This window comes from Sitophilus oryzae, unplaced genomic scaffold (assembly GCF_002938485.1).
Source record: "Sitophilus oryzae breed Bouriz unplaced genomic scaffold, Soryzae_2.0 scaffold_808_pilon_pilon, whole genome shotgun sequence".
Lineage (NCBI taxonomy): Eukaryota > Metazoa > Arthropoda > Insecta > Coleoptera > Curculionidae > Sitophilus > Sitophilus oryzae.
Window position 1 is genome coordinate 4,529,100 of NW_022147426.1, and position 27,284 is coordinate 4,556,383.

The 27,284-nt window shown below is 30.2% G+C and overlaps 1 protein-coding gene and 1 long non-coding RNA gene across 3 annotated transcripts in view; one reads left to right on the top strand and one right to left on the bottom strand.

Moving 5' to 3' along the window:
* Positions 1–2,395: 2,395 nt before the first annotated feature.
* Positions 2,396–27,284, bottom strand: part of LOC115888770 — a 93,506-nt gene continuing 68,617 nt past the window's right edge. Inside the window, exons 1-4 of one of the 2 annotated variants that reach the window (XR_004051305.1) lie at positions 12,503–12,616; positions 3,561–3,692; positions 3,067–3,125; positions 2,396–2,555 (exon numbers count right to left, since the gene is read on the bottom strand). This is a non-coding gene — a long non-coding RNA (uncharacterized LOC115888770). Of the gene's footprint in view, positions 2,556–3,066; positions 3,126–3,560; positions 3,693–12,502; positions 12,617–27,284 lie in introns of those variants that run through there. The other variant, XR_004051306.1, reaches the window with a different exon arrangement.
* The window catches only part of LOC115888764, an 81,960-nt gene continuing 67,253 nt past the window's right edge, over positions 12,578–27,284 (top strand). Inside the window, exon 1 of the mRNA XM_030908606.1 lies at positions 12,578–12,830. Within this exon, the coding sequence (XP_030764466.1) occupies positions 12,767–12,830 (64 nt within the window). The 5' untranslated portion in view covers positions 12,578–12,766. The remainder of the gene's footprint in view (positions 12,831–27,284) is intronic.

A 27,284-nucleotide genomic window follows, 5' to 3' on the forward strand; every position in this document is an offset into this window, starting at 1 on the left:
TAATGTTTGAAGTGTTAATTTACAAAAAAACGTGCCCATTGAGTGGAATCATTGTTTTGTATCTTGAAATTATCTTCTTCTATTGTGAAATAGACAAACCAAACCAAACCATACCAAAGTTGTATTTTTTTCGTATGGAACACCCGGTATTTTATTTCATTTTGGGGTTCTTGAGTCCAAAAAGGCATTTATTATATTATAAGGGTTAAATATATTTAAAATCTTTGGTTTTTGAGATATTTAGATATTTATATATGCATGTTTAAAATAAAATAAATTATTAACACCCTGTATATTACTTTTCAGAATTAATTATTGTGCTTAGTTTAAAGGTAGAAAAATAAACTTTACTGAAAAATGTTATTGCTTCTTTAAATTTATACAGAGGTGCCAAAAATTTCTGATCTATTTTATGGATTTATTTTATATAAAAACTTCGTTGCAACTAGGGAATGCAATCCCGCACCAAAATCTCAATCCCGCATACCCGCGGGATTAAAGCAATCAATCCCGCGGATCCGCAAAATTGCGGGACTGTAAACAATAGTCATACATTTGGTCCTAAATGGTACAAAAGGCATTGTACATTTTGCATAGGCCCACAATATATTGATATAGCGTGTATCTTAAACAAGCTGTACAGAAATTTGGACCGATTTATACAGGGTGTTCAAAAAATATATTTAATATTAAATAAACTTAAATTTTATTATAATTTATCTACTTATTTTATAAATAAAAATATTATTCTGATGTTGAAGTTTTTTTTTTAACTTGTGTTAGTTATCTGCTTTTAGATACACTCTATATCAATAATTTTTTGGCATATGCAGAATGTACAAAGCTTTTTGTGCCACTTAGGACCATAATAATGCATATTTTTAGAAAAAAAGTCAATTTTCCTTAAAACAAAAAAAATTAAAAAACTGATCAAATTGTTTTTTCTAATTTCAATACAGATCAGTCGTACTTGGTAAAAATTTCGATTTTTTAAAACTCGTAAATTTGCGGTAAAAAAGATTCTTGACCAAATTTTCACTCTCTTATAAAACACCCTGTATACGAGAATTCGTTAAATATATTCTCGAAAACCACATAGCATCTTAATCACAACAGATGCATCCAAAACCTGGTCCAAATCGCGTCCCAAAATCTTTTTTAGTTCAAGAGATATTCAACTTTAAATTTACCCTAAAATTTTGCTTGTCCCGATAATTATGTCCGGCAGTTTATTTGACGAAATTGTCCACAAGTACTAGTTATACGGGTCCCCCGGGCACCGTACATAAAACTCCGGCCCGGAATGAAGAGGTTTGACCTTTATCGAGATCGATTCGGTTACCCAGTAGTAATGTGTCAATCCCGCTGATCCCGCACGATAAATCCCGCAACTTCGATCCCGCGGAATCTCAGAGGGATCCCGCATTTGCGGGATCCAGCATTTGCGGGATTGCATTCCCTAGTTGCAACACCCTGTATTTTTTTAAATAAATCGAAGCAGATTCAAATGCTCTTTTAAATTATATTAGGGTCTTCTATATCTATCTAGCTCAGATTTTAAAATGACAATCAATATGGCTGGTATCAGTGGTGTCGCCATGCCAATTTTCCAGTGACAGTAACTATGTTCAAAATCGACATTAGTTTATGAACATTATTAGCTTTTTTCGTTTTCCTGTTATTACCGATTCTGAACCGTCCTAGAACTCTGCAGCGCATGCGCTAATAAAATAATGTCTTCATATTTCCTTCTGCGCATACGCATCACAGTTCTAGGACGGTTCAGAATCGGTAATAACAGGAAAACGAAAAAAGCTATTATTTAGACTAACAACAGTTTACTTAAATTTACCCACAATAGTTTAGTAAGTAAGCATTCATTATTTTATCAAGAAAAATAAAGCAGTATCTGCTGGCGAAACGAATGGATATGTTACTAGTGATTTTATTTTGTGAGGAAAATTGCTTTTTGGCCTCAAGGGCTTATGCTCAAAGATATCCAAATAGGAATCTTCCTGATAAGCGTTGCTTATTCCTCCTGCTTTGATTTTGGAAGCATCTCGATAATACCACGTTATGGTATAGTCTTTTTATTAGTTTTTTTGCTGAGCAAACGTTTCTCTCTTCCAATTCTTTTTATTTGCTCAATACTAGAGTGAAGTCGTATTCATTCTTGGTATGTCATCCATTGGGAGTTGGAGGTATGACATTTTTCTTTCCAGAAGAGATACAAAGGTGATTAAATTAGAGAAAAGTTGTGCCATGACATCATGTTTCGAAATTTAAAAAAAATCGATTACTTTCGAAAATATTTGAAAAAAACGACTTTTTCCGATTTCGACTTTTTCTTTATTTGAAAAAAAATATATGAAAATACAAATTTTATATTCCCACTACTTTTCACACTAGAACAAAATAGAAAAACTAGCCAGTGTCTCCTGCAAGAAACAGAACGTGGTATAATTCCCGGCTAAAACAAGGTTTAGACTCTCATTAAGAAAATGTAGTGTCGATAATCAATCCTTGTCTGGAGAGGAAGCAGCACGCCGAAATTCCTAAGGGTTTATACAATAGATATTAAAAGTAATAGAAAAAAATCAAAATTATTGTTTAGACATAGTTTTTAGACACCCTATACAGACTAGTAATATTTTTCTAATAAATAAAAAAAACTTAATACGCCTGGAAAAATAAATCATTAAAATTGTTATACAGGGTTGAATCTTAAACAAGTGAAAATATTTTGAGGAGTGATATATTTCGATATATTCTTTTAAATTTTCCTGTATGTTTTAGAAAACTTTTTGGAACTGCTTGTTCACCACAAATTTTCAAACGGTATAATTTCTTAATCTCTGATATTGGGCGAATACAAAAAAATCCGGTGGCTCTCAAACTTTTTTAAAAATAAACATATATATTTTTTCATTTTTAAAACTTGAATAACTCGGTTATTTTGGGCTTATTTGAAAAACGGTAAAGAGAAAATATGTTTTTTTTATCGAGATCTACCAGACCCGAAAATATTTGCACTTATTTAAGACTCGCGCTGTATAATATCTATACCTCTGTGGTGGGTTTATTCCTTGAAGAGAATTCAGGATTTTTCGCCATTGGAAGAAAATCTAGAAAATAAAAAGTTATTTTATTTGTAAACAACAGTCAGAACTAGGTACTTAAAATTAAAATACCTACAACGATTCAAGAAAACTTTAGTTTTTAGCAGATAAGTTTATTGGTAGATTTGGGATGTTTGGGACACTCTGTATGTTATAAAAATAATTTTAAGTTGTAGTCTATACGTAAATCTTATCATTTAGCTACAATTCTCCATATCGTTTAACCTAAATATCCTTCTATATGAAACTTTTTCATATGAGTAGACTACCCATGTATTAGTTATCTATTTTTTATAATATCTATGATTATCCCCTTAAGAATAACGAACAAAGGGACGGATTTAAGGGACAAAAGTGATACAAAGGGTGAAAACAAGTGAAAGGGAAAAACTGTCCCAGACAAAACTGTCGTTTTCCCCTTCCATTTGGAGAGAAACCTACCTCAATATATTGTCCGGAGTTTATACAGATTTTTCTTGTTGTTTTCCAGGCACTCTTGGAGCCTTTTTTTTATGGAAATTCCTTAAATTCTTCCGGGAAGACAACAGGATCGACTTGTCCCGATCTTATTAGCTAAAAAGATAATAAAAGAACATTTTAAAAAAGTTGCCAAGATTGAACTCTCATTGGTAAACAAATTATTTTTATTTTTATAAGATATTATTCAACACCAAGAGAAAGTCAACTAACTCGATCATATTAAATAATTTGAAAATTATAGTAGATGTATAAAGGGTGTCTCTGAAATAAGGGCGAAAAAAAAATTGAAAAGTTTTTAATTAAAAAATATAATTTGTTGATAATATGGCAACATAGGTAGTATATTAAATTTATAAGAAAGAAAATCCAGAAAAGATCCAGTGGTTCTCAAAATTTTAGCAAAAAATCATATCTTGATTATTTTAGAATTATTTGAAAAATGCGGTGAAGAGAAAATATGTTTCTTTTATCGAGATCAACCAGCCCTGAAAATATTTGCACTTATTTAACACTCACCCTGTATAACTAATAAATTATGTAATAAATATTGTCGTCCCATAACCTTGCAAAAGTTAGTTTTTTTTTAAAGAGAATAGACTAAAATATTGTAAAAGCCAATCCGATTGCATGCCTGAACTGAACAAAACCAATATTGATAAAATAAAAATGCGTTTTTATTTCTCTACATGAAATGAAAGCGGAACTTTCTGTAAAAAGCTTTTTTACCCATTTTTCGTAAAAAGCAAACTCCAATATTCTCCCTTTGTAATAGTGATTTTATCAGTGAACGAAAGTTGAATATTATGTGTACACTATGATACGTAATGTAATCCCTTTTTAACTCACTATACATGTTTTTTTTTTTCATAAAAAACTGACAAGTGGGAGTCGGATTCGCCCGCCCAGGGTTCCGTACAAAGTACAAAAACTAAATTTTTTATGATTTAATTACAAATGTATAGTTTTTAGATTTTTTCCTTGTGTTTTTAGGTTAGGTTGGAAGAAAATTATAATAACTCAAAAAAATATTAAGATTTTAACACCCTGTAGTTACGAAACAAAGCGAAATCAGACCTATGTTAATATGAAAAATTAATCTTATTTTTACGTGAGGAACCTCCCCACGAAAGATGGCACATGTTTTTTGAAACATCCTGTATACTAATAAAGTAACACAAACACAATAAAATATCATACTAATAAATAATAAACATATACGACTAATAATTAAAGAAACAAAATAATAATAATTGGTTTTAATTAAAAACAACCCTCCAAAAAAACTAGTAGAAAATATATACGCTCAGTGGGCAAAATCAATAGCGTAACTCTATACATATTCGACGTAAACAAATATAATTAAAATTAACAAAATATAAACAGCATGGTTAATTCGGAAATTTGAATAAATAAATGTTCTCCAACTGCACATTATTTAATTAGCGAGGGCGGGCAAAGCAAATTAACGAAATCACGAAAAAATCGGTGGAAAATTTAGATATAAAGAAATTCAAATTAAAATAAAAATTAGCAGGTTAAATAAATAGTAATAACGAACCAGTACAAAAAATGATATTTTGTTTTAATTGTGGACCAATTATTAACCAATAACGTTTTGCTTTGTATTGCTATTTTTATCATGTCTGGATTATCTTGATATACGTTTTACAGAATAAAAAAAAACGAAAAAAATGTACTGATGTTTTAAAAATAATGACTTTTTAAATTATTGATATTTTATACGGGGTGTCTCATAATAACTAATAAATAACCGAGTTTTATAACCAGAGGCGCAACTAGGCGGGGGCCAGGGGGGGCTTAGCCCCCCTCCAGATGACCAGTACGTTTCGTATAAAATTGGTTTCAAGTTTCAACCTCACATCAATAGTATCTTACAGTGGCCTAAGCCCCCCCAAAAGACTTGAGCCCCCCCAAAAGTGTATGTCTAGATGCGCCCCTGTTTTTAACAATGAAATTTTTAACAAGTTATCGGACATAGTCATACTTCAACAACAGCAAAAAATATGACTTTAATCAAAATTGTATTACCATACAAACGCGTCTTGATTTTTAGGACATTTATAGAAAAAAAAAATCAATCAAATAATTTCATTTTTTTTTAATTTTCTTTAAAACGGTATGTAAAATTTGGAAAAATATAAACGGGATTAGCCATTTTAGTAGCTAAAAGCTAAAATTGTTATGAAAAATGCATTTTTCTCAAAATGTCAATAATAAAAAATATTTTCCTCTAAGATAATTCGGCGACAATCCGGGGACATACTGTGTAGAATTATTAATGATGTCTCTCATATAGTCTATAAAATGAATAACTTTGAATTTTGACCGTTATTTTTTACCAACATGCCAAATATAAAATCCCTCTGTCAAAAAAGTTACTGATATTCTTTAAATTGAGTGCCTGAACGAATCAGATAGGTAACTCTTTTTACTTTCGTGAAATAGAAAAGGAAAATAATATAACAAGTGACAGTTCAGTTCTTCCTCTTCTTGCAAAAATCAACACGAAATGTCATAATTGACAAAAGTAAAATGTCATCAGCTTTTGACATTTCTATATATTAGACCAATGCCGCGGAGCGAGATTTATGACGTAACGCTAGTTAGATACTACAGTTTAATAAATATGTTGTAGAATACATGGAAAACATAATTATTCCTCGGTTTGTATTTTAAAAATGATATAGTTTACATGAAATATACATAATATACAGTTAATAAATACAATATAATATATACCTATTTATAGTAATAAATACTTTGGCAAATAAAACTATGAACCATACAAATGCAGCAAATGTTTTACAATATACAAATAATGAATACGTGGTACATAAGATAATGGATAAAATGTAAAATATATTTTAAATTTTGGGGTTTGAAAATCGATCTAATTTAACAAAAAACATTCAATATCTACTAATAGTGTTCATATTAGTACTAATAGTGTTCCAACCCTCAACTGTAATAATAATGATGTATTATTATTTGCATTCACAAAATTTATTTATATATTATATAAATATGTATTTATTAACTGTATATTACGCCTGTGTTCTGCAATGTCCATATATGTTTTATTTGTAATTTTATGACGTAATTTTTTTTTTTAATTGATTTGTATTGTATGACATTTTTTGTATTATTTGTATATTTGTTTTTGTGCTTTTTTGTTTTGCTTTGTCGATGAAGCTGTTTTGACTTTTTGTACAATAAAGCGTTGTTTTTTTTTATAATGTTTACTGCAATTAATAAACTAATATAAACTTGTCAAAAGATGACCACATATTTTTTTAAATTATTATTATTAACACAAAAACTATCTACATTGACTATGGAGTACGATTTCAGCCATATTGTAAAACATTTGCTGCATTTGTATGGTTCATAGTTTATCTGCCAAAGTATTTATTACTATAAATAGGTATATAAATATTGTATTTATTAACTGTATATTATGTATATTTCATGTAAACCAAATCATTTTTAAAATACAAACCAAAAATACGAGGAATATTATGTTTTCCATGTATTCTACAACATATTTATTAATCCGTAGTATCTAACTAGCGTGACGTCATAAATCTCGCTCCGAGGCTGTTCTATTAGAGACGGCATTGCGTCAGCATGGCCGCAAGTTGCTAACCTAATAAAATTAACACTAGAAAAGCTCGCGGCAACTGTCAAATTCAAAGTTATTCGTTTTACAGACTATATAATTAAAATTAATTTTCGTAATTTCTTGTGCAGAAACTTAAAATTACTGAAGAAATTTCAGAAAAATAAACCTGCGGCACTAAAAAGTTTTTCTAAAATTTCCTAAAATCTGGCGACTTTACTACCGGTTAAAATACACTTAATTAAACGACACAACAGAATTTGAAAGCATCCAAAAAACTGACAACATGAAATCTCCCACTCTTCTTCCATGATCTCACTCGATTCCCAATAACATAACCTCAGTAATAAATGGCGGTAAATAATTATCGACGTTTGACAGGTGACAAAGCGAACAGACGATAGATAGATAAGCTCGGGCAATTAGAAGGCTTAATTTAAATGGACTGCGAATCAAACAGGGCTGGAAAATAAACGATTCTCCGAACACCGGCCATTGAAAATTAACAGAAAATGGCGATTCTACGTGACAGCACAGATTTACACACATAAATTAGAACTATATCGCCCGATCTATCTTGTTTTCGTTTCAATTCGGATCTATGTGTGGCCAGAAATTGCATAAACAGCTCGAATAACAGATTGAATTTGGATGATATATTTCCTTTATCATCTATAACTTTTCTATATAGCGGGCATAATATAACAATAGTTTATAATAATATACCGAGTAGGGAAAGGAAATTTTTCATAAAATCATTTATTTTAACACAACTACGTGAAGTGATGTAAAACAAATATAAAAAATCGTAGACAATGCTGACGTAGATATATCGTACAGACAAAATGTCTTACCGAGTTATTATCAAAAGAATTTTGACTATTATGGATACATTATAGTTTTTAAAACAAAGGCAAAGAGAATTAAAAAAATCGGCAAACAATATGCCTCGAACGACATGTACGCTATTAGCGATTAAAATTTATATAACTGGGGATCTTTAAAGAATAATATTGACATACAGACAATACTCATTAACATAATAAGTATACATTTTTTTATAATGCCTATAAAAACTCAAATATATTAAGTACCTACTATTAAGTACAGGATGTACCTACTTAAAAAAACACATACAGACATAATTATTATGAACTGAATACGAAAAAAAAAACACTATTAACTCTTATTTTTTATAAGACTTTACTATTAATTAATATTTTTATAATACATTTTGAAACTACTTAATAAAACGGTTGTACAGAACGGTCTTCTCTATTTAAACATAGATATCAAGTAAAGTTTTTTTTTGCAAAAATAACATTTTTATCAGATAATTAAAAAAAACATTTTAGTGCCACAGGTTCATTCTCCTGAAATATTATAGGCGTATCCATTAGTAACAAAGCTTTTCAATGTTGCCATTTCCTACGTTTCCCACATTCAGCATATTTCTGTGTTTATAAGTTCTGCGGGAATTTTAAAAAAACTTTTTAGTGCCACTTGTTTATTCACATGAGATTTCTCTACGGCGCTATCTAAACCTTGCAGTGTTGCCACCTCTTACATTATCCATATTCAACATATTATTTGTATTTACTGTTATTTTATATTTCTACACAAAAAATATATTGCGAGTATTAATTCTAATCAGAGAAAAGACGTTTGTTTTGACCAGATCTGCAACCCCTTAAAATATCTGCACTTATATTTGGGACACCCCGTATTTTTACAATTATTTTATATTATATTAATTCTCAAAGTAAAATATCTGGGTTATTTTTAATTGATTTTATAATCTGTGAATAGAAATTATCTTGAATATCAACCTTTTTTTGAAAGTTCTTTTTTTCTACATAGACTGTTCAAGTACTATTCCAAAAACTTTCCCAACGATTGTCATTCGCCCAGTATATAATATAAAAAATTACACAAACATTGTGGAAATAACTACTAATTACTTTAAAATTAGTTTTTTTTGGTCGCCAACTAGTCAAGTTACGTAGTTAGGGTATTACGAAAAGTGGTACGATCCATACGATGCAAATTGTTCTATTGTAGATCGTTTATTTTAATTCCCCGTTCGACAAAAAAAACGCACAATTCATACTACAAAATGATTGATATACACGAATGACTTGCCATTAAGCTACTCATAAATTCCGTTTTCAATAAATAAATATTGTTCACGCCAAAATAGAATTTTTGTTATTTGACATTTTTTTTTTGTTTCAAGATTTATACTGGCAAAAACCTCAAAATTAAATATATAATCCCCTTTAAAAAAGTAAAAGACATTATTTCAGTATCTCACTTCAAGATACATTCGAAAGTATAGCTTAAAAAAAGTATTTTAAGATTTTTAAGTAAACAACAAGTTAACAACACATCTAGACAACTAAATAAAATGTCAAAAACTGAGAAAAATACAGGGTATGATTTTTTGAATTACAAAAATAAGTAAAATTAAATAAAAATCTTGCTGTTTGTGGTCTTTGTTATTATTTATTTTTCGTATATTTATAGATTAAACATACGTCATATTATAAGACCCTGTCTGGCGTAAAACATTATTTCGCGTTGTAACAAAATTGACACTCGAACAATAATAGGTCAATAAGTGGTACCCATGTCGAATTAAAAATCTTAATTACATAATGACGCAAAACAAATTAAAAAAGGCATCAATCTATATTTTCAGGGTATTAACTATTAAATGAAGCAAAATTATTTATTTTGTCTAGAATAACACAAAAATTATCGTATTTTTAAATTTTTAGCTGGTATCTTGGTTCTCTGTTCTGTTTTGTTTATACACAGCTTCGGAAAAATATCTTTCACCAAGTTTATCAGCCCAAAAAGACTGATTATTATCTTAACAATCATATTTTAGTAGCGCATACAACTGCTTCACTGAATCAATGATATTTTCATATCTGTGATCTATCTATGACAAATACAACCAGCTAAATAAAAATGAGTAACCAAAACAATGATCTCGATTTGTTAGCAGGCCTACGCCAATTCGTGTGACGTCATCAGAAAGTACCGGAACACTGGTGACCAAAACTGCTGGTGAATCGGAGTCGTACGATCGTACCCGCCATTGGTGTTGCCACCACGATATTTCGGTGGCGTGACTTTAAAAACACAATCGAGTACCGCCAGGTAAGCGATAGAGAGGTGTTCCAAGGAAATGTAGGTTTTTCGGCGATATCGGTACGATTAAAAATATCGGCCACGTTGTCAGATCTTGCAGAATTTCTCAGGGGCCCGGATACGCATTAAAATGCACTTTACATCATCATCATCATTATTTTCAGCTTATTCAACCATTTCCAGTTATGGTGTAGCCTCCCTCACCACTGACGGCTTTAAGGTAGTGGATAAATTCAGGAAATAGGCTAGCAATACCTTTTCTGTGAAATTCTCAACATGTTTTTCTTTGTCCCAGGTTTCAAAGTTGTTGTAGGTGGTCTCGTATAACTACCACTAACTATCCACTAACGTGGATAGCGCAGTTTCAGCAGCTTGCTGAATATCCAAAGACTCATTTTTTCACAAAACTTTGTAGGAAATACGGCGACGTTTGAACCTGACAGAACTTTATCATTAAACAATGCATAAACAATGCGTTAGAAACCGATTACCAGAACATTTCAAAAAATGTTGAAAAATCAATAATACTGATAGCATCTTGTATGAAATTCGTTGCGAAAAGAGTGTTTGACATTGGTTTGACGCATTGTCCAATTGACAATTTTGCGTCCCGTGTTAAAACACATTCATTTCGCAACTTGTTACATAAATATTGTTAAAAAAAAGCAACTTGTTAATAAAAATGTTTATCTTTAATAAATTACGCATTACTTGGTCCTGTACTAAACATTTTTTACATTTGTAACTCGACAATTTCAACACAAAGCGGCTATTATGTCAGAACCCTTTTAGATACACATTTTAATATATTAAATGGCTCGAGTTGAGGGGCTTTCCGAAAGACGCCATTGAAAGTTTTTGACGACTCTACATTGTGAAAGCCTTAATAGGATATCAAAGTCCTTGCGTTGTCAATAGACACAGGGCCTCATAATAGAGGGTTAAATGAAGTTTCTTTGTTAAGCCCATGCTTCCTGTATACATAGAAATTGATTCTCTTTTTATGATACAGAATATATTTATTAATGTAAAGGCATAAGGATATTAAAATTACTAAATTTTACTGTATTTGTAATTTTGAAATACTGTACGAGTATATGTAAAATCTGTTATTTTTGAACTGTTGTTTAGAAATAACAGTTGTCACTTTTTTAGTAAAAAATAACCGTTATGAAAATAACAGTTACAAAAATAACAGCTATGAAAATAACAGTTATTTTGGGGATTGGCTGAGCTTTTTCTGAGTTTACACATAAATATGATTTTTTTTTATCAGAAGGATAAATCAGGAAATACTGTAAATAGTAAAAACACTACCGTATGATCAAAAAAAAAACGGCGCCCAGATGGCTTGGAAATGACGATCAATAACATTCCCCATATAATTATAAATATAAAATTACAGCGATCATTTCATATCAATCGCTAACGCCACTTTTTTTCGATCATATTTTATTATAATTAATACAGTATATTTTCATCATACTTAACCGGTCTGAGCATTTGCAATTATTTTATTATTTCGTTTGTTTGAAAGTTTACATATAAGAATGTGTGATTTGATATTTTATTTTCTTCTTTTATTTTGTTTTCTATTTTAAACACTCGTCATTATTCTTAAAAAAACAGTACAACTTTCCATGATTAAAATACCGCATAATAAGAAAAAAACGGCGTCAAAGACGGCTGGCAATGACAATCGATGATAATTTTGGTCAATCAGGTCAATCTCTAGATGTTATTTACTAAAAATTGACATAAAACCTGTCAAAGATTAACACTAGTTATAGAAAAATTAAAAAAGGTTAGAACACTTCCGAATTGTCCATTGTTCCATTTTTATTCAATATAAAAATAAATTACAAACTTCTTAAGGCCAACTGGCAGTAAGCGCCATTAAAAAATAAAGAAAACTGCCAAGTAAATGACGTCTATAGGTAGACCTCGCCAAATTTAGCATCGATTGTCATTCCCAGCCGTCTTTGACACCGTTTTTTTTTCTCGATCGTATGGTTTTAGTTCTAAGCCTAAGCTATATCAGAAGCATGTTCTTTTAAAAGTTAACTAACTCTCTAACAGAAAAATCTAATGAAAATAGCTAAACCTGTGACTTTTCTGGTATTCTTGGCAACAGAGGACGCGATCTAAGCATATCCTTGCTTCCCAAACTAAACTGCGTGTAGTAGTAACCGGCGAATCGCGATTTCTGTCATTTTCATTCAGTCTCTTCTAGTCAGGCTTGGGGTGTTGTCGCTCGCCACGAAACACAGTCTCCCACGTGTCGATCGTAACATTCAGGCAACTGAAAAAAATAGTCTTGAAGTGATTCGGTTTTTTTTGTGAATTTTTTACCAAAAAAATATTCAAAATGTGCGCTATTTTAAGTGATATCCGACGCAGCTATGCAGTTTTTTCAGCTTTACTACTAACGGGTAAGTGTATATATAATTTTTTTCTTGTGTGTGTGGTTTGAAGGACTTCAACTGTTTTGTTAAGGTGAAAGAATGTGTTGTGTCATTTTGAATGAAAATCATTATTCTCGTTAGAGAAAGGATAATATGTCAAAGAAAACTTACAGAGTTTTAATTAGATTTAGCTCTTGTACGACTTCCTGTTTTGTTCATTACTACTTCTCAAACCGTATTTTATTATTTATTGGTCTATAATATTTAAGTAAAAAAATGAAATAAAAAAACTTCATGAACTGAATTTTAGTGGTTAAAGTACTTACTGAATAAAATCAAATCGAAATGTCAGTTTTATATAATTTGATATATTTATTCTTTTGAAATTTTTCCAATTGGTTTTATTTTTGTACGATTTTTTAATAATTTTTTATAAAAACAGAATCGACAAATTTTATTTTTAGTTGAAATCAAAGATGTCTAGATTTAAATTAATTTTCCTCATTGGTTTTTGAGACTCCAACTTCCCCTATTATAGTTCATACGGTCGAAAAAAAAACGGCGTTACGTTAGCCATTGAAATGACAATCGATGTTAATTTTTGTCGGGCTTGTATACCCCTATACATCATTTATTATAAATTGACATAAAAAATGTCCAAAAATTAATATCTTCAAAAAATATATTTTACTGAATAGAAAATTTTAACATATTCCATTTAAAATTTATTTTTTGATAATTTTTTTAGGACAGTAGGAAAATATAATTATCTTTTTACAGGCTACTATGACGTCTTTTTTCGAAGATATTTTTAATTATGTATATATTTTTATAATTATATTTTTTATTTACATTTTGTCTCTATATAAAAAATGTCAATATTTCTAGTATTGAATTTTTACCGGATCGATTTGTTATGAATCGACACTACCTATCGATAAATTCGTACATCCCTAAAAAATAATGTTAATTATAAAATACATTTAAATTAAATTAAAATAGTCTACCAAAAATATTTAAAAAATCATACGAAGAAAATATACAGGGTGAGACTTAAATAAGTGCAAATATTTTTAGGGGTGTTATATTTCGACACCAAAAACACGTATAAGAATTTTTTTTCGCGATAAAAAATTGAAAATTTGGATTTTTTTTAATTTTTAGTTAAAAAACATAATATCTTAATAACATGGCAACATTACGTAGTAGATTAAATGTACAAAAAAGAAAACCCTGAAAAAATTCAGTGGTTCTCAAAATTTAAGCAAAAAATTATATTTTTTTTTAATTTTCAAAGTAAATTAACTGTTTGAAAAACGGTAAAGAGAAAATATGTTTTTTTTTTATCGAGATCTACCAGCCCTGAAAATATTTGCACTTATTAAAGACTCATCTTTATAATATAAATTACTATAAAACCTCGTATAAAATTCTAATTTATAAAATAGGGGAGACCAGGTGTAATACAGACCGGCATTTTATGATTTTTATGTTTATAAGACGTTTTTAAGAAAATTTTCGTTCGATATTTTCCAAAATAATGCCACAAAACATCGTAAAGAATTCAAACTATAAAATAGGGGTGGGTAGTGTAATATAGACCAGTTTTTTATGTCTCAAAGATATTTGATAAGAAAATTTTCTGCGAAATTTTCAAAATTACACTACAAAATCTAAAATAGGGGAAGTCCGCGTATAATAGGACGATATTTTACAAACTTCTTGGTTACATTTAGTTCACTCCTTGCGATTTATCCCCCGTAATTAAAAGACAGTGTCGCTGGCGGTTATACAATGAAGCATGGCAGCGGTAAAAACCAATTTCACTGACAAATGTGGCGGTTTTACAAAACCCTAATGGATTTAGAATCGTTCGAGACTAAATTAAAATTGTCCCGAAGGATATTTTTAGATAAATCCTACCTACCTTGTATACAAAAACAGATTTATTTGTGGACGGATCATTTTGGCACCGGTTTTACATATTTACAGTTGTAAACAATTTCGATTTTCTAATATAATATGTATTTTTAGAAAGACTACATAGTATAATCGGATGTGCAGGTAAATAAAACTATACATAATTTATATTCTTATAAAATACTAGCGTGTACCAGCGACTTCGTTCGCGTCGAATTAATCATTTGTAATGGTGATGATAAAGCAAAGCAAGAATTTCCATTAACATACAAACTGGATAACATTTTCTCACATTTATGTCAGCATGAGAAAAAACAATATGGCGATATTATGATATAACTTGGTAATATTTGAGGGGTAGTTTCATCTCGTTGGAACTCGACTTTCGAAAAATCCGTTTGCCAAAAATAAGCTTTTTACGTCAAGCAGTTTAAGCAGAATCGTGGTTAATCAATTACCCAACTTTTTGGAACACCCTGTATGATTATTTAAAAAATTTCAAAATATGTAAAAAACAAAATAAATTATGCTTGCCCAAGCGTTTTCCCAAAAGACTAACCGTTTTCTAAATAACAAATATTGTAATATTTGAGGGGCGTTTTCACCCTCTTGGAATTTGAGATTCGAGAAACCCCTCCTTATCGAACCTCTACACCCCACAGTCAATCCGTTTGCCAAAAATCAGCTTTAAACGTCAAGCAGTTTAAGCAGAATCGTGATTACTGAATGGTCATATTTTATGAAACACCCTGATAAATTTATAAAAAATCTTAAAATATGTAAAACAACAAAATAAAATATACGAGTTTAAGAGTTTTTCCGAAAAATTCACCGGTGTTTAAATAAAAAATATTTTAATATTTGAGGGATGATAGTTTCACCCCCTTAGAATTCGAGTTTCGAAAAATCCCTTCTTATCGAACCTCTACACCCTAAAGTCAATCTGTTTTCCAAAAGTAATGATATTATTAATTCCTCTTAGAAATACTTGCATTTATTTATGGGACACCCTGTATATTATTTTACGAACGAACAAAAAAATTCGATGTATGTCAACCGAGTTATTACAATAATAATTGGCGAATAGTTTGTTACAGGCTAATTAACAGACCCGATTTATCTACTATTGACTTCCTAAAAGAAAAAGACCGTAGTGTAGGCATTTTCGAGGTGAACAACACAGCGAAATTTCAACTTTCAACAGTACTAAGCATTGTCGTTCTGTCTGCAATAGGCAATAGTGCAATAAATTTACCGAGCAATTTCAGTGAGAGATATCATAAACCGTTATTATATATTTCAAGTGGAATTTGCTGATAGCACTGGGATTTTATCAGAGTTTTTTTTGCTCTTTTTGATACAAATCCAAGGATTATTAGTTTAATTTTTCCTATGTTAATAATAAAATTATAAATAAACCTATAATTTGGGTTACGCTACGCAAAAAACGTTGTACGCGCAGTTTGGACTTTGGATTTGTTTTTTTCGCAAAAAGTCCAAAACAGAAAATATGTTCATTGCCTTTTGGCACTAATACAATCGTACTATTTAAATCACATCAAGTTGTTTTTAGTAGACACACCTCCTTTACGTTAATATCAAAGTTCAATATCGAATTTAGCATTTGGTCAACACCCCCGAAAAATTCAACAGCTGAAAAATCTACAATAAAATGAATAAAAAATAATAATTTGTAAGAGATATATATTAAAATCCCTCTAAATCAATATTTTTACTGATAATACTGTATACGATCGAAAAAAACGGCGTCAAAGACGGCTGAGAATGACAATCAATGATAATTTTGGCGAGGTCAAGCTCTAGACGTCATTTACTTAGCCTGCTATCTTCATTTTTTAATGGCGTTTACTGCCAGTTGGTTTTAAGAAGGTTGTAATTTATTTTTATATTGATTAAAAATGATTTTTAAATGAGGTAGTTTAAAATTCAAGAAAAAATATTTTTTTTGGAAATTATTTGTGTGTCTGTAATCCTTCCTTTTTTAATCTTTCTATAATTCGTGTGAATTTTTATGTCAATTTTTAATAAATGATACCTGGAGAGTGATCTCGCCAAAATTATCAACGATTGTCATTGCCCAGCTGTCTTTGACGCCGATTTTTTTTCGATCATACGGTATTACTGTCAAATATTATTTAAAATCAGTCAAATCTTAATAGTTTTCGCGATGATTTGTGAAATATGTTTCTATAAACATTATTTTTAATTCAAAAAAAATATATACCTATAGAATTTTTTTATTATTTTGAAAATACAAAAAAAAACATAAAATTTTATTATTTATTTGATTTTCAAACACCTGTATCTTAATAGTTTTCTAGATAACTTGTTAAGTATGTTAAAATGTTGCTAAACAAACATGTCACTTTTTTTTTAAATACAATTTTTTTCAAAAAATATCACACCATTACTAGACAAGTTAAGATTATATAAAATATAAGAATCATTATTATATTTTATTTGTTCAGTCACAACACCTGATTTTCAAGTAATTTTGCAATGACGTTGTGCGTTCTAAATAAAAAAGAACAATTAAATAATATCATTTAAATCGATTGTTTAATTAAATTATTTTGTAACAAGATATTATAATTTTCTCGAAAGTACCTATCAGCTACCATAGATACTTATAAAAGCTTGTAATAATAATCTGTTTTTTCAAAATTTGACAGCTGCATTTATAAAAACAAAAAATTGTAACGAAAAAGTTTTAACAGTTTTAATAATTTATCAAAATTATTATTATTATTATTTGTTTATTTTATTTTTTATTTTTATTTTATTTTATTTTTTTTTGTTAACCTTTGTTTTATACAGTAAGATTTGCTGATTTATATTGTTTTTCTCAGTTGTTATTTCTGAAATATAATATATATTTCCTTCGGCCACACACCCCCTGAGAGCGACCCGAACAGTACAGCGTAATAGATTCTTAAATCAAGGATTTTTCTGAAAAGTCCTGAGAATTGTTATAGATAAGAGTGAGATAGAGATATTGTTATTAATACATTACTTAATACACCTTATCTGCGTTTTTTAATTCGATAAATTATGAGAGATTTTACTTTTAATCGCACTTCTGACTTCAAGGTTTTGTTTTTGCCATCTCGAGCATCATAAATTTTTCAAAGAGATTTAAAAATATTTGTTCTAAAACAAGAAGAGAATTAGTAAACCTTTTGGCATATTTTTTCAAAAATTTCACACATTCCTCGAAACTAAAAAGGATATAAATTCCGAAAAATATTACTGGTAACGTTAAAAATCATTTATAACAACAAAATATTCGCTTGTTTATTTGGTTTGAACATTTGAAATCCTTGCAAATGATTAAAACAAATAAAATGTTTTTGCATTAAAAAGCCGGAATTTTGATATGGTTCAGTTGTTTTAGGAATAATTCTCATTCATTAATAGTAACAAATATTAAAAAAAGAGAAATATTTAATTTCACTTGATATATTTTTTAAAAATCGTGTTTCTCTACATTTATTTGGAAATAAATGACAGTTTCTGTCAATTTCGTATGAACTAAAGTGAAAAACAAAAGAATTAAGCCTAATTGTTAAAAATCAAAATTACAACAAATATACCATTAGAACTTTTACAAAAGAAACCTTATTGTGTCAAATAGATATTAACATACAATACTAAACTAACCAATTGACTTATGTATTTGAAAAAGTTATTTAAAGCAATTGAAAACAATATAAGTGAGTGCTAATACCATTAATACAGGGTGTTTCATTGAAATTGATTTCAGAGAAATTTTTAAAAAACTTTTTAGGGTCGCAGGTTCATTCTCCTGAAATTTCTTGACGAGCATCGAAGCTTTGCAATTTGCAATGTTGCCAGCCCTACTAAAACTCATTAAAAACATATAAAATTTACACGGTTATAATCTTCCACATATTATTCATTCAGTACGTTTCAATAACATTATAAAAGTGGTTTGTTTGGTTTTATTTATACCAGCAAATGAATGGGCGGTATAATTAAAAACAACATTGATATTTTTAATGTTTTTAAACATGAATCATTAGGTACAGTATGACTTTAAGATGTATTTCTTTAAATCAACAATGAAATAACAACTTTCTTAAAAGTGCTTACAAACATAACAGTTCTCAAAAATTTTCACGATATAAATGCTATTTTCTTAGATAATAATTTAATCTTTATAATTATAATAATAATGAATATGGAACACTATAATCTCAGTATATTTCCTTCAATTTTTCATCTGCTAACTGTGGAAAATTGTTAATATAAATAATGAAAATATCGCAAATTGAAATGACTAAGCATAGATAATAATTATATTATATAGTCTTTTGAAAAATGCATATTCATATTTAAACAAATTACAAATGAATGTTGAATGAAAATATTGTTAATAAACGGAAAATTTATAGTAAATATCAAGATTATAAATTACAGAATGGAATAGTTATGTTATAGTTCTAGTTTTTAAATTTTTTTTTGTCTGGTTGGTTGTGAAAATGGGGGAACACCAGAACACCTCATAAACTTTGGTACGACTGATATAGGAGATGGAGAACTAACCTTTGTAAAACCGTCTAAGATACTGGCTTTTGTCAAAGTCTCGGGACTGTGTGATGAGTTACAACTCAAGAAAGGGAGACACAATAGGTCTTCCATACGATCTACAATCTAGCAAATCTTGAATTGGCAAAAATAAACGTTTATTTTTAAATAACCTCTGTGTTCTTTGAATTCAAAATTTAAAGGTCTACCGTTCTACCAAGGTAAATTTTTATCAGATTAACATACTAGATTTTTTTAAACATTCTTAGTTTGTTGTTCAATGTTTGTAGATTTTCAGTAGGTCAATAACTGTCCTCAATAAATACTGAATTAAAATTAAGTATTTTCTTTTTTAATCATATTTTTTTAAAGTTACCGATATATTACCGAAGTTAAGCGACGTTAGATGATGCGAGTGGATGGATGGGTGACGTCTTGAAACCCTTAACTGTGATGATTATTAGATATATCAATTTTAAGGTATTTTTCGATATTTCTTTGAAATGTTATCGAATCTTTTTATGTTCTTTTTGTGGTTGTACAGTACGATTCTCACGTTTCGGGTATTAGTTCCCACATAAATCACAAATCAATAAATAAACTAATAAACAAGGAACGAAATTGGTTTACACGTACGATTTTTGAAACGTTAGTGCCATTAGTTCGTGCAACGAATCATATATTTACTAGGGACGTATTAAATGGTATCGACATATTTCTTTCAATTATCGATATTTTTAATAATAGATTTTTTGGAGCAAAATTTCTCTTTCAATAAACTTACGGTCTTCTGTCAATTTCCTTGCCAAAATTTTGGCAGTTTGAAGTACAGCCTTTTGCACTGTCCCACGGGGTATTAGCATGAAAAAGGTGATAAGTTAAAAAAAGATAAATGATAAGTTAAATCATGTCTGCCATGAATGACGTTGCTATGGGTGTGTTTAGTTGCGTTCATTTGTTTCAACGAAACGTCAAAGTTGTTACTTCTCACAGACAAAAGGTAAATGGCTAAATTATATGTTTAAAATTATAAATTGTTGTTGTTCTTGTGCTCTTTTTACGTTTATATTATTGTTTTGATTGAAAATGGCTCAGCAAGCTGCAGGTATATATTCTACAAAAACGTATTATTTATTTTGATATTCTCTATACTAACGATTTTTTTTGCAACTAAAAGTTAGGCGTTCAGAAAATTTGATTAAATTTGAGACATTTTTATTATACCTGAGATTTAGTTGCGCATTTCGAAGAATTCAACATATTGTCTATATACGTTTTACTTAGTATACATTGGGCTTTCATACAGTACATTTGCTGATAAAATGAGAAAAACATTCTTGGTTTTCTCTAATTTGCCAATCAGTGATATACTAATGCGAGGTGTAAACCGCGATGGCATTGTTGTGTACAAAGCGATCGCATTAGTGCCATTAACAGTATAGCACAATTTGGCATTAGTAGCGACTTTAGTGGTCTGGGCATTGCTGGCGGATCAGTCGTAGCATTAGTAGTATTAGTTGCGATATTACTACTGGCATTAGTGGCATTGACCGTGGAAACACTGGAACAGTGATTTTTCTTTCTTTTTTTTAGAATCGACGAATTATCCTTTATTTTGTTCATATTATTTCCTCTTTAATTGAAAATAGCAATAATTTATATAAGGTCTACATAAAAAAATTTCGATCAACTATCATGTCAAATACCCCATTGTGTGTCGCCATTTTGAATCAACCAGGAGAAGTTTTTTGATATGAAATGTATACACTTCGGTACAATACACTTCGGAAATACAAAGAACGAAAACGAAATTATATTACCATAAAAACTAGCGATGGGAACTATCGAATGAATTAGACTATCGAATGGTTACTGAATGAATGATTTCAACTATCGAATGGTTTTATTCGAATAAAATCATTCATTCATTTGTATACTAAAGCATATGTGACAACCTCGCCAGGCGACTAAATGGTTATCGTTGCGCCACAAGCCACGACTATCGAATACTTTTGATAAATGAAATTTAGTAATTTAGTATTCGTTTGATTTTTGTGTGCGTCAGTGGCATTATTAGTTCTTCCAAATTTTTATAACTTCGCCTTGTAAATACTATGCTATTTTTGCGTTTATTAAAATATTTAAAATACTAAAATAGTAGTTTTTTTTTAATTGACGATTGTGTGCAAAGTGGTCAAAATTTTTCCGAAAATTTGTGTCATTTTCCGTAGCCTGATCTTTATATTATTTAATTTGATATAGTATATTATGGTTAGGTTAGATTGCATTTTTTAATGGGAAATTTTGAGAAGTAGCAATTTTTAAGAGAGATGAGATGAACTTACAATTAATTTTAAAAATACATATTTGTATTTTAGATGTTTTAATAATATGAATTAGTTGAACTTAATAATCATATTTATAATCACTTATTTAAGTAATGTGGTTAAGTAAATGGTTATCGAACTCAAATTTTGGGGTGAGAAAATTATTAAAAGTTTTACACGTGCCAATTTAAAAAAAAAGTTAACAATGTTTGTATTTTGCTTATGCTAATTTTCTTAGATGTAGTTTTTTGCGAAGAAATATTTCATTTATTTTTTTAAGTAAATGCCAGTAAAAGTAAATATTATTTTTAAATAGTAATATAAAGTAATAAAAAGTAATATAAATAATTTAGATTTCTAATTTTTTATTTATATTTTCCTTCCATTACACTGCATGCTTAGAAAATTAATAAATGTTTATATTTCATGATTTTAAATTTTGTTGTTAATAGGTATATCAAATTATTACTGTTATTATTTATTAAACCAGTTTTTGCTCTTAAAAACATTAAAAATCATTTTCCTACATCCAAAATAAAAAGCATTATTGCAGTGTAACAACAGAATATTAATAAAAAAATGCAAAACATATAGACATACTATCTCTAACTAACTAATGCTAAAGAATAATATTCTTTGCTAATATCAACTAATACGAATATATGGCATCAGCGCCCTTCATAATGTATTTTCTGTGTAAATACTAGCACCTCAATAAAAAAAATAATGTGTCCTTATCTTAATTTGACTCCGCAAAAAATCAAAGACCGCTGTCGGGTTTCTAGGAAAGAAACCTACGTCGCCGGACGACAACTAAAATCTAGTTTATATTTTATTAAAATCGATCCTGACGAATAAATGAATTTGATAAATGAATGAATTTTATAAATGAATGGTTTTTGCAGAATACCAATATTTCAAGGCAGATGACGCATCTATTCGATAATTTTTATTCGAATAGTTTTCGACCAATGTTTTCTTACTAGCTATCGAATTATTCGAATGAATTGCAACTATCGAATGTTTCGATAGTATTCATTCGATAGTTCCCACTACTAATAAAAACGCGTTTGATTTTCAGGCCTTAGAAAAAATTCAACTAGTATATTTTCATATTTTTATTAATTTTCTCTAAAACGGTATGGAAACTTGGAAAAGTTTAAACGGGATTAACCATTTTAGAACAAGCAAACATTTTTATGAATTTTTCCCAAAATGTCAATAATAAAAAAGTTTTTCGTTTTGTAAAGGCAATTCGGGGACATACTGTAAATTTTTAACAAATAGGGCGGTTTAAAATTTAATTAACATAGACATACACATAGAGTCACCGACAAATATATTATCTCTCCACTGAATCCATAAGTCATAAAACTCAACGAAAATGCATCGAAAAACTAGATCAGACTTCTCGATAGTTGTGTGATATTACTTATGTAATTGACTTGGCCAGATTTAGACTTACGACTCTACAGTTTGCTGCAATCCTCGCTCCTCTGTCACATTTGTGCTATTTCTAATGTGCCGTTCACCTAGCTAATGTCATTTTCGTGGCCATATGCATGCGTGAGACAGCCAAGATTTTTTTCCCTACGATCTATATTTGTTCTGCACACTCCAAAATAATTCATACGTATTTTTTTTTGATTTTGGACAAGAATACCACACTGTAAATGCGGAAAAACAATTTGAAAAGTGTATTTTAACGTCAAGTATACAGGATGTACCATAATATAAGAATACAATTTACAGAGACCTCGCAAACCAGACAGAGATATGATTAAATCTACAAAATACATTCTTCAATAAGATAAATATAATTTTTTCCATAGCAATTTTGTTAAAATTGCCTTATATCTATCAAAAATAGTAGATAAAATAGTACTTTAACAGAGGATAGGTTAATCTTTAATTTTCGCTTTTAATCTCGCTTTATTTCTTCTCGCACGTTTTTTAATTGCTTCCATTTTTGAAAATTTTTGTATTCCTTTTCATAAGTTATTCGGGATTTAAATGGAAGTAGTTTGGATATGGCGTTTGTCGCCTCAGCCTGAATATCTGTTGGTAATTTACTTATTTCGTTTTGAGCCATTTCCGGCTCCAATTCAATCAGCAATCGACACGAAAGAGAATTAAAAAATATTGACTCAAAACTGACAACTAAAGAGAGCTTTATTTACTTGTCAAATTACATAGAAACTAGAGATGAGCAGAAAATCGCAAGCGATTGTAAATTCGCAATCGCAACCTGTGATTCCTTTCCATAGCAAACTGCGACTTGCGATTGAAACATATATCTGCCGATTTTGGATTTTTAGGCAACCAATATTACACCAGTTGCGATTTGCAATCGCAGTGGGCACGCGAACGAAGAGCTGCGAACGAAAATCACAGCATTGCGATTTTCGTTCGCACCGGCGCGGCGTTGCATCGACACGGCACTGAGAAGCCGACAGCGTTGTTACAAAGGCAAAAATTTTTGTACTATAAATGGTGTCGAAATTGTACTTTTTTAAGTGGGATTGTACATTTTTGGTGCAAAAATGTGGGGTCATGTGATCTCTCTATTTACCTTTTTACCAAGTTTTGGTACGTAGGGTGCATCCACACTATCCTAAAAATAGCGGAACGGCGTATTGGCTTAACGACCATGAATCGATTTCCTGCAATTCTATTGGCTGAAATTTTTGCCAGGTGAATTTGACAGATAAAATTTCTGACAGATGAATTTTTTCAGCCAATAGAATTGCTGGAAATCGATTCAAGGTCGTTACGCCGACACACCGCCGCCGATCCGCTTTTTTAGGATAATGTGAATGCACTCTCAATTATACACCATATGCTGTCCTCCTTTCACGCAGTTGAGCAGCTCTGAACTGTTCAAGAACGCGATACTCTCCCTACATTCAATTGAGTCATAAAGTTCAGAACTGGCTCCGCGCCATATGGAGGCACCAGGCTATCTCGCACAGCTCCTTTCAGAACCGTTCTGAGCAGCCCAGGGCGTAAAGCTGGAACTTGAAATTCGCAAATGGAGGACAGCAATACAGAAGCTACAAAGAGCTTTGAATAGCATTGGTTAAATGCTTTGGTTAAATGGGAACTAATTGCGTGACGTCACGTTTGACATCGGAACACAATAGATCTCTAAGGTCGCAGTGATTAGCCCCCCTCCTACTCACCGCATGGATATCAAACTTCCGTTTGATATCCGTGCGGCTTGAACAGCATTTCAAGTGATGTATAATTCTGTGACTCTGCTCCTAGCAACCTGCATTTCAAATCCACGCATCGCGTATCACCGTTCGTCTAAAAATATGTACGTGGGTTTAAGTTTGGGTTTGAGAAGTAAGAATTGTACATTTTTTCTTGCAATTGTACCTATGTACTCCTTGACTATCAAATGTACCCAAAATAGTACAATTGTACCTATTGTAACAACACTGGAAGCCGAACGATGAGCTGCGAACGAAAATCGCAATATTGCGATTCTCGTACGCCCCGGCCGGCGGCGGCGCGTCTTCAACACGGCAGTGGACAAGCGAAGGAGCTGAACGAAAATCGCAGCTCATCCCAGCATTGCGATTGCGATTTTTGTTGGCACCGGCACGCCAACGAAGAGCGGCGATTGCGATTTTCGTTCGCAGCTCCCAACACATCGGCCTAGACTAGATCGCAAAATCACATTCGCAATCAGGGCCCCGTAATTTTTATGAAGCGTTGGAAAATAGGCTTATATATGTTTATATACCGCATAATATATATAATTTATTAGTTTTAAATTTTGATAATAGTTTTAGATTTATAATATAATTATGGATTGAGAAGGTTAAAAAATTCTTGTTTTCGGTTATGACTAATTATAGTTACAGTTGCTCCCCGGTAATGATTCAGGTAAAATGATTGATAAGGACAGTTTTGGATTCAAATTATAAAAAATTATCTATTTTTATCCTTTATTTACTAGAAGATATAGAGCACGGAAAAGAAACATCCCTTTTTATTTATTATATTTTGTTATATATTATATTATTATAAACATTTTTATAACAGTCCATAATATAATATAATTTTCTGAATATACTAACAGTTGTGGATCCGCTGCTATGTTAATTTAAATACATCCTTTACAATCAGTTTTTTCATTTTAGAGAAATTTTAAATATAAAATGTGATATTGTCCTTTTATTTATCTAAAAGTTCGAAAGTTTGCACTTGCACTGGACGGGCCGTATCAAAGCCGTCGGCGTCGGCTTCTTTTGAGTTACATATAAAGAAAATGTTTTTAAAAGAAAACAAGATAAAATAAACAGTTTTTTTCTAGTTATCTGAATTAAGGTTGGCGGCAACCTTTTTTATAATAAATTTTTCGTTAGTATACCTACTGTCTAAAAGCACATTCGAATATTTCGAACATTATGTATTTTTAATTTCCCTTTTAAATTTATTCGGTCTGTTCTAATCAAAAATGTTTAAAAAAAGGAAACTAAGTTATTTGTGGATTTTTTTTTGGTAGGTAATTGATGAAAATTTTAAGTGCAATATGTGTGCAGCAAAAATATCGCACATAAAAAACACGCACTACAAATTTTAAAAGGCACATGGCATCGAAACACCCAACAGTTTCTTTGTAAGTTTTTATTAAAAAAAAATTATTACGCTATTTATTCTGTTTTATATTAGAAATTTTGGGATTGAGCTTCCCAGATTACAGCGTACCAATTTAAAAATATCAAAATCGCAATCGCAGGTTACAGTCGCAGCGATTTATAAATCACGATTGGAAAATCGCAGTTTTGCTCATCTCTAATAGAAACCAACGCCAACCCAGCACAATATTTTTTCTACTAGTAATAAATTGCTTGAAATAATAATTTCTGAATATTTTTTAAAACGTAACTCGCTATGGAATAAAAATATTGTTTTATACATGACGATAAAATTGCATTATCGTCTTCCGAAATTAATTCAATTAATTAATCTTTTCGGTCGACGACGTGTATAAAAAATAACTATTTTTGGCAGATGAAACTATTATGGTTAATTATTGATTTCAATGTTAATTACAATATTACTATCTACATATTAATTTCACGAATTTTACGCAGTTTCATGAATTTACCTCAAAGTACTTACACTGAAAATAAACAGCAAAATAAGTGCAAACCAATAAACAGCTGCATCTATTTTAATCAATACAAGTTCCTAGAAATCAACCATAATATATAAAAATACCTATTTATTCAGCGGATATCGTAAATATACGATTACCAAGGTAAGTACTAAGTACTGTAAACCAGCAATTCTCGCTTATCTAACACCAACATTAAGCTTGGAATCGCCTTATTCCTGAGTAACTTATTCGATAACGATTTTTTCTTTATCACAGTACTGCGGTACTACCTACTTATATTTAGCCTTATAATTTTATCAAATACCAACTATCTTCCATTTATAAACCGGGCAGTTATTTGAGTTCCATTCTCATACGCCGTCGAAATCGTACGATACCATTTCGACCAATCGGGTGACGAGCTGCGAGGGCTCGACCGTACCGACGGTACACGTCACGAGTGGTTACGTATAGCCTTCACCTTTTTTTTGTCGCTTTTATATAGATAGCAGTCGCACGGTTGTTTCACTGAGGCGGCTGGGCGAGACGTCA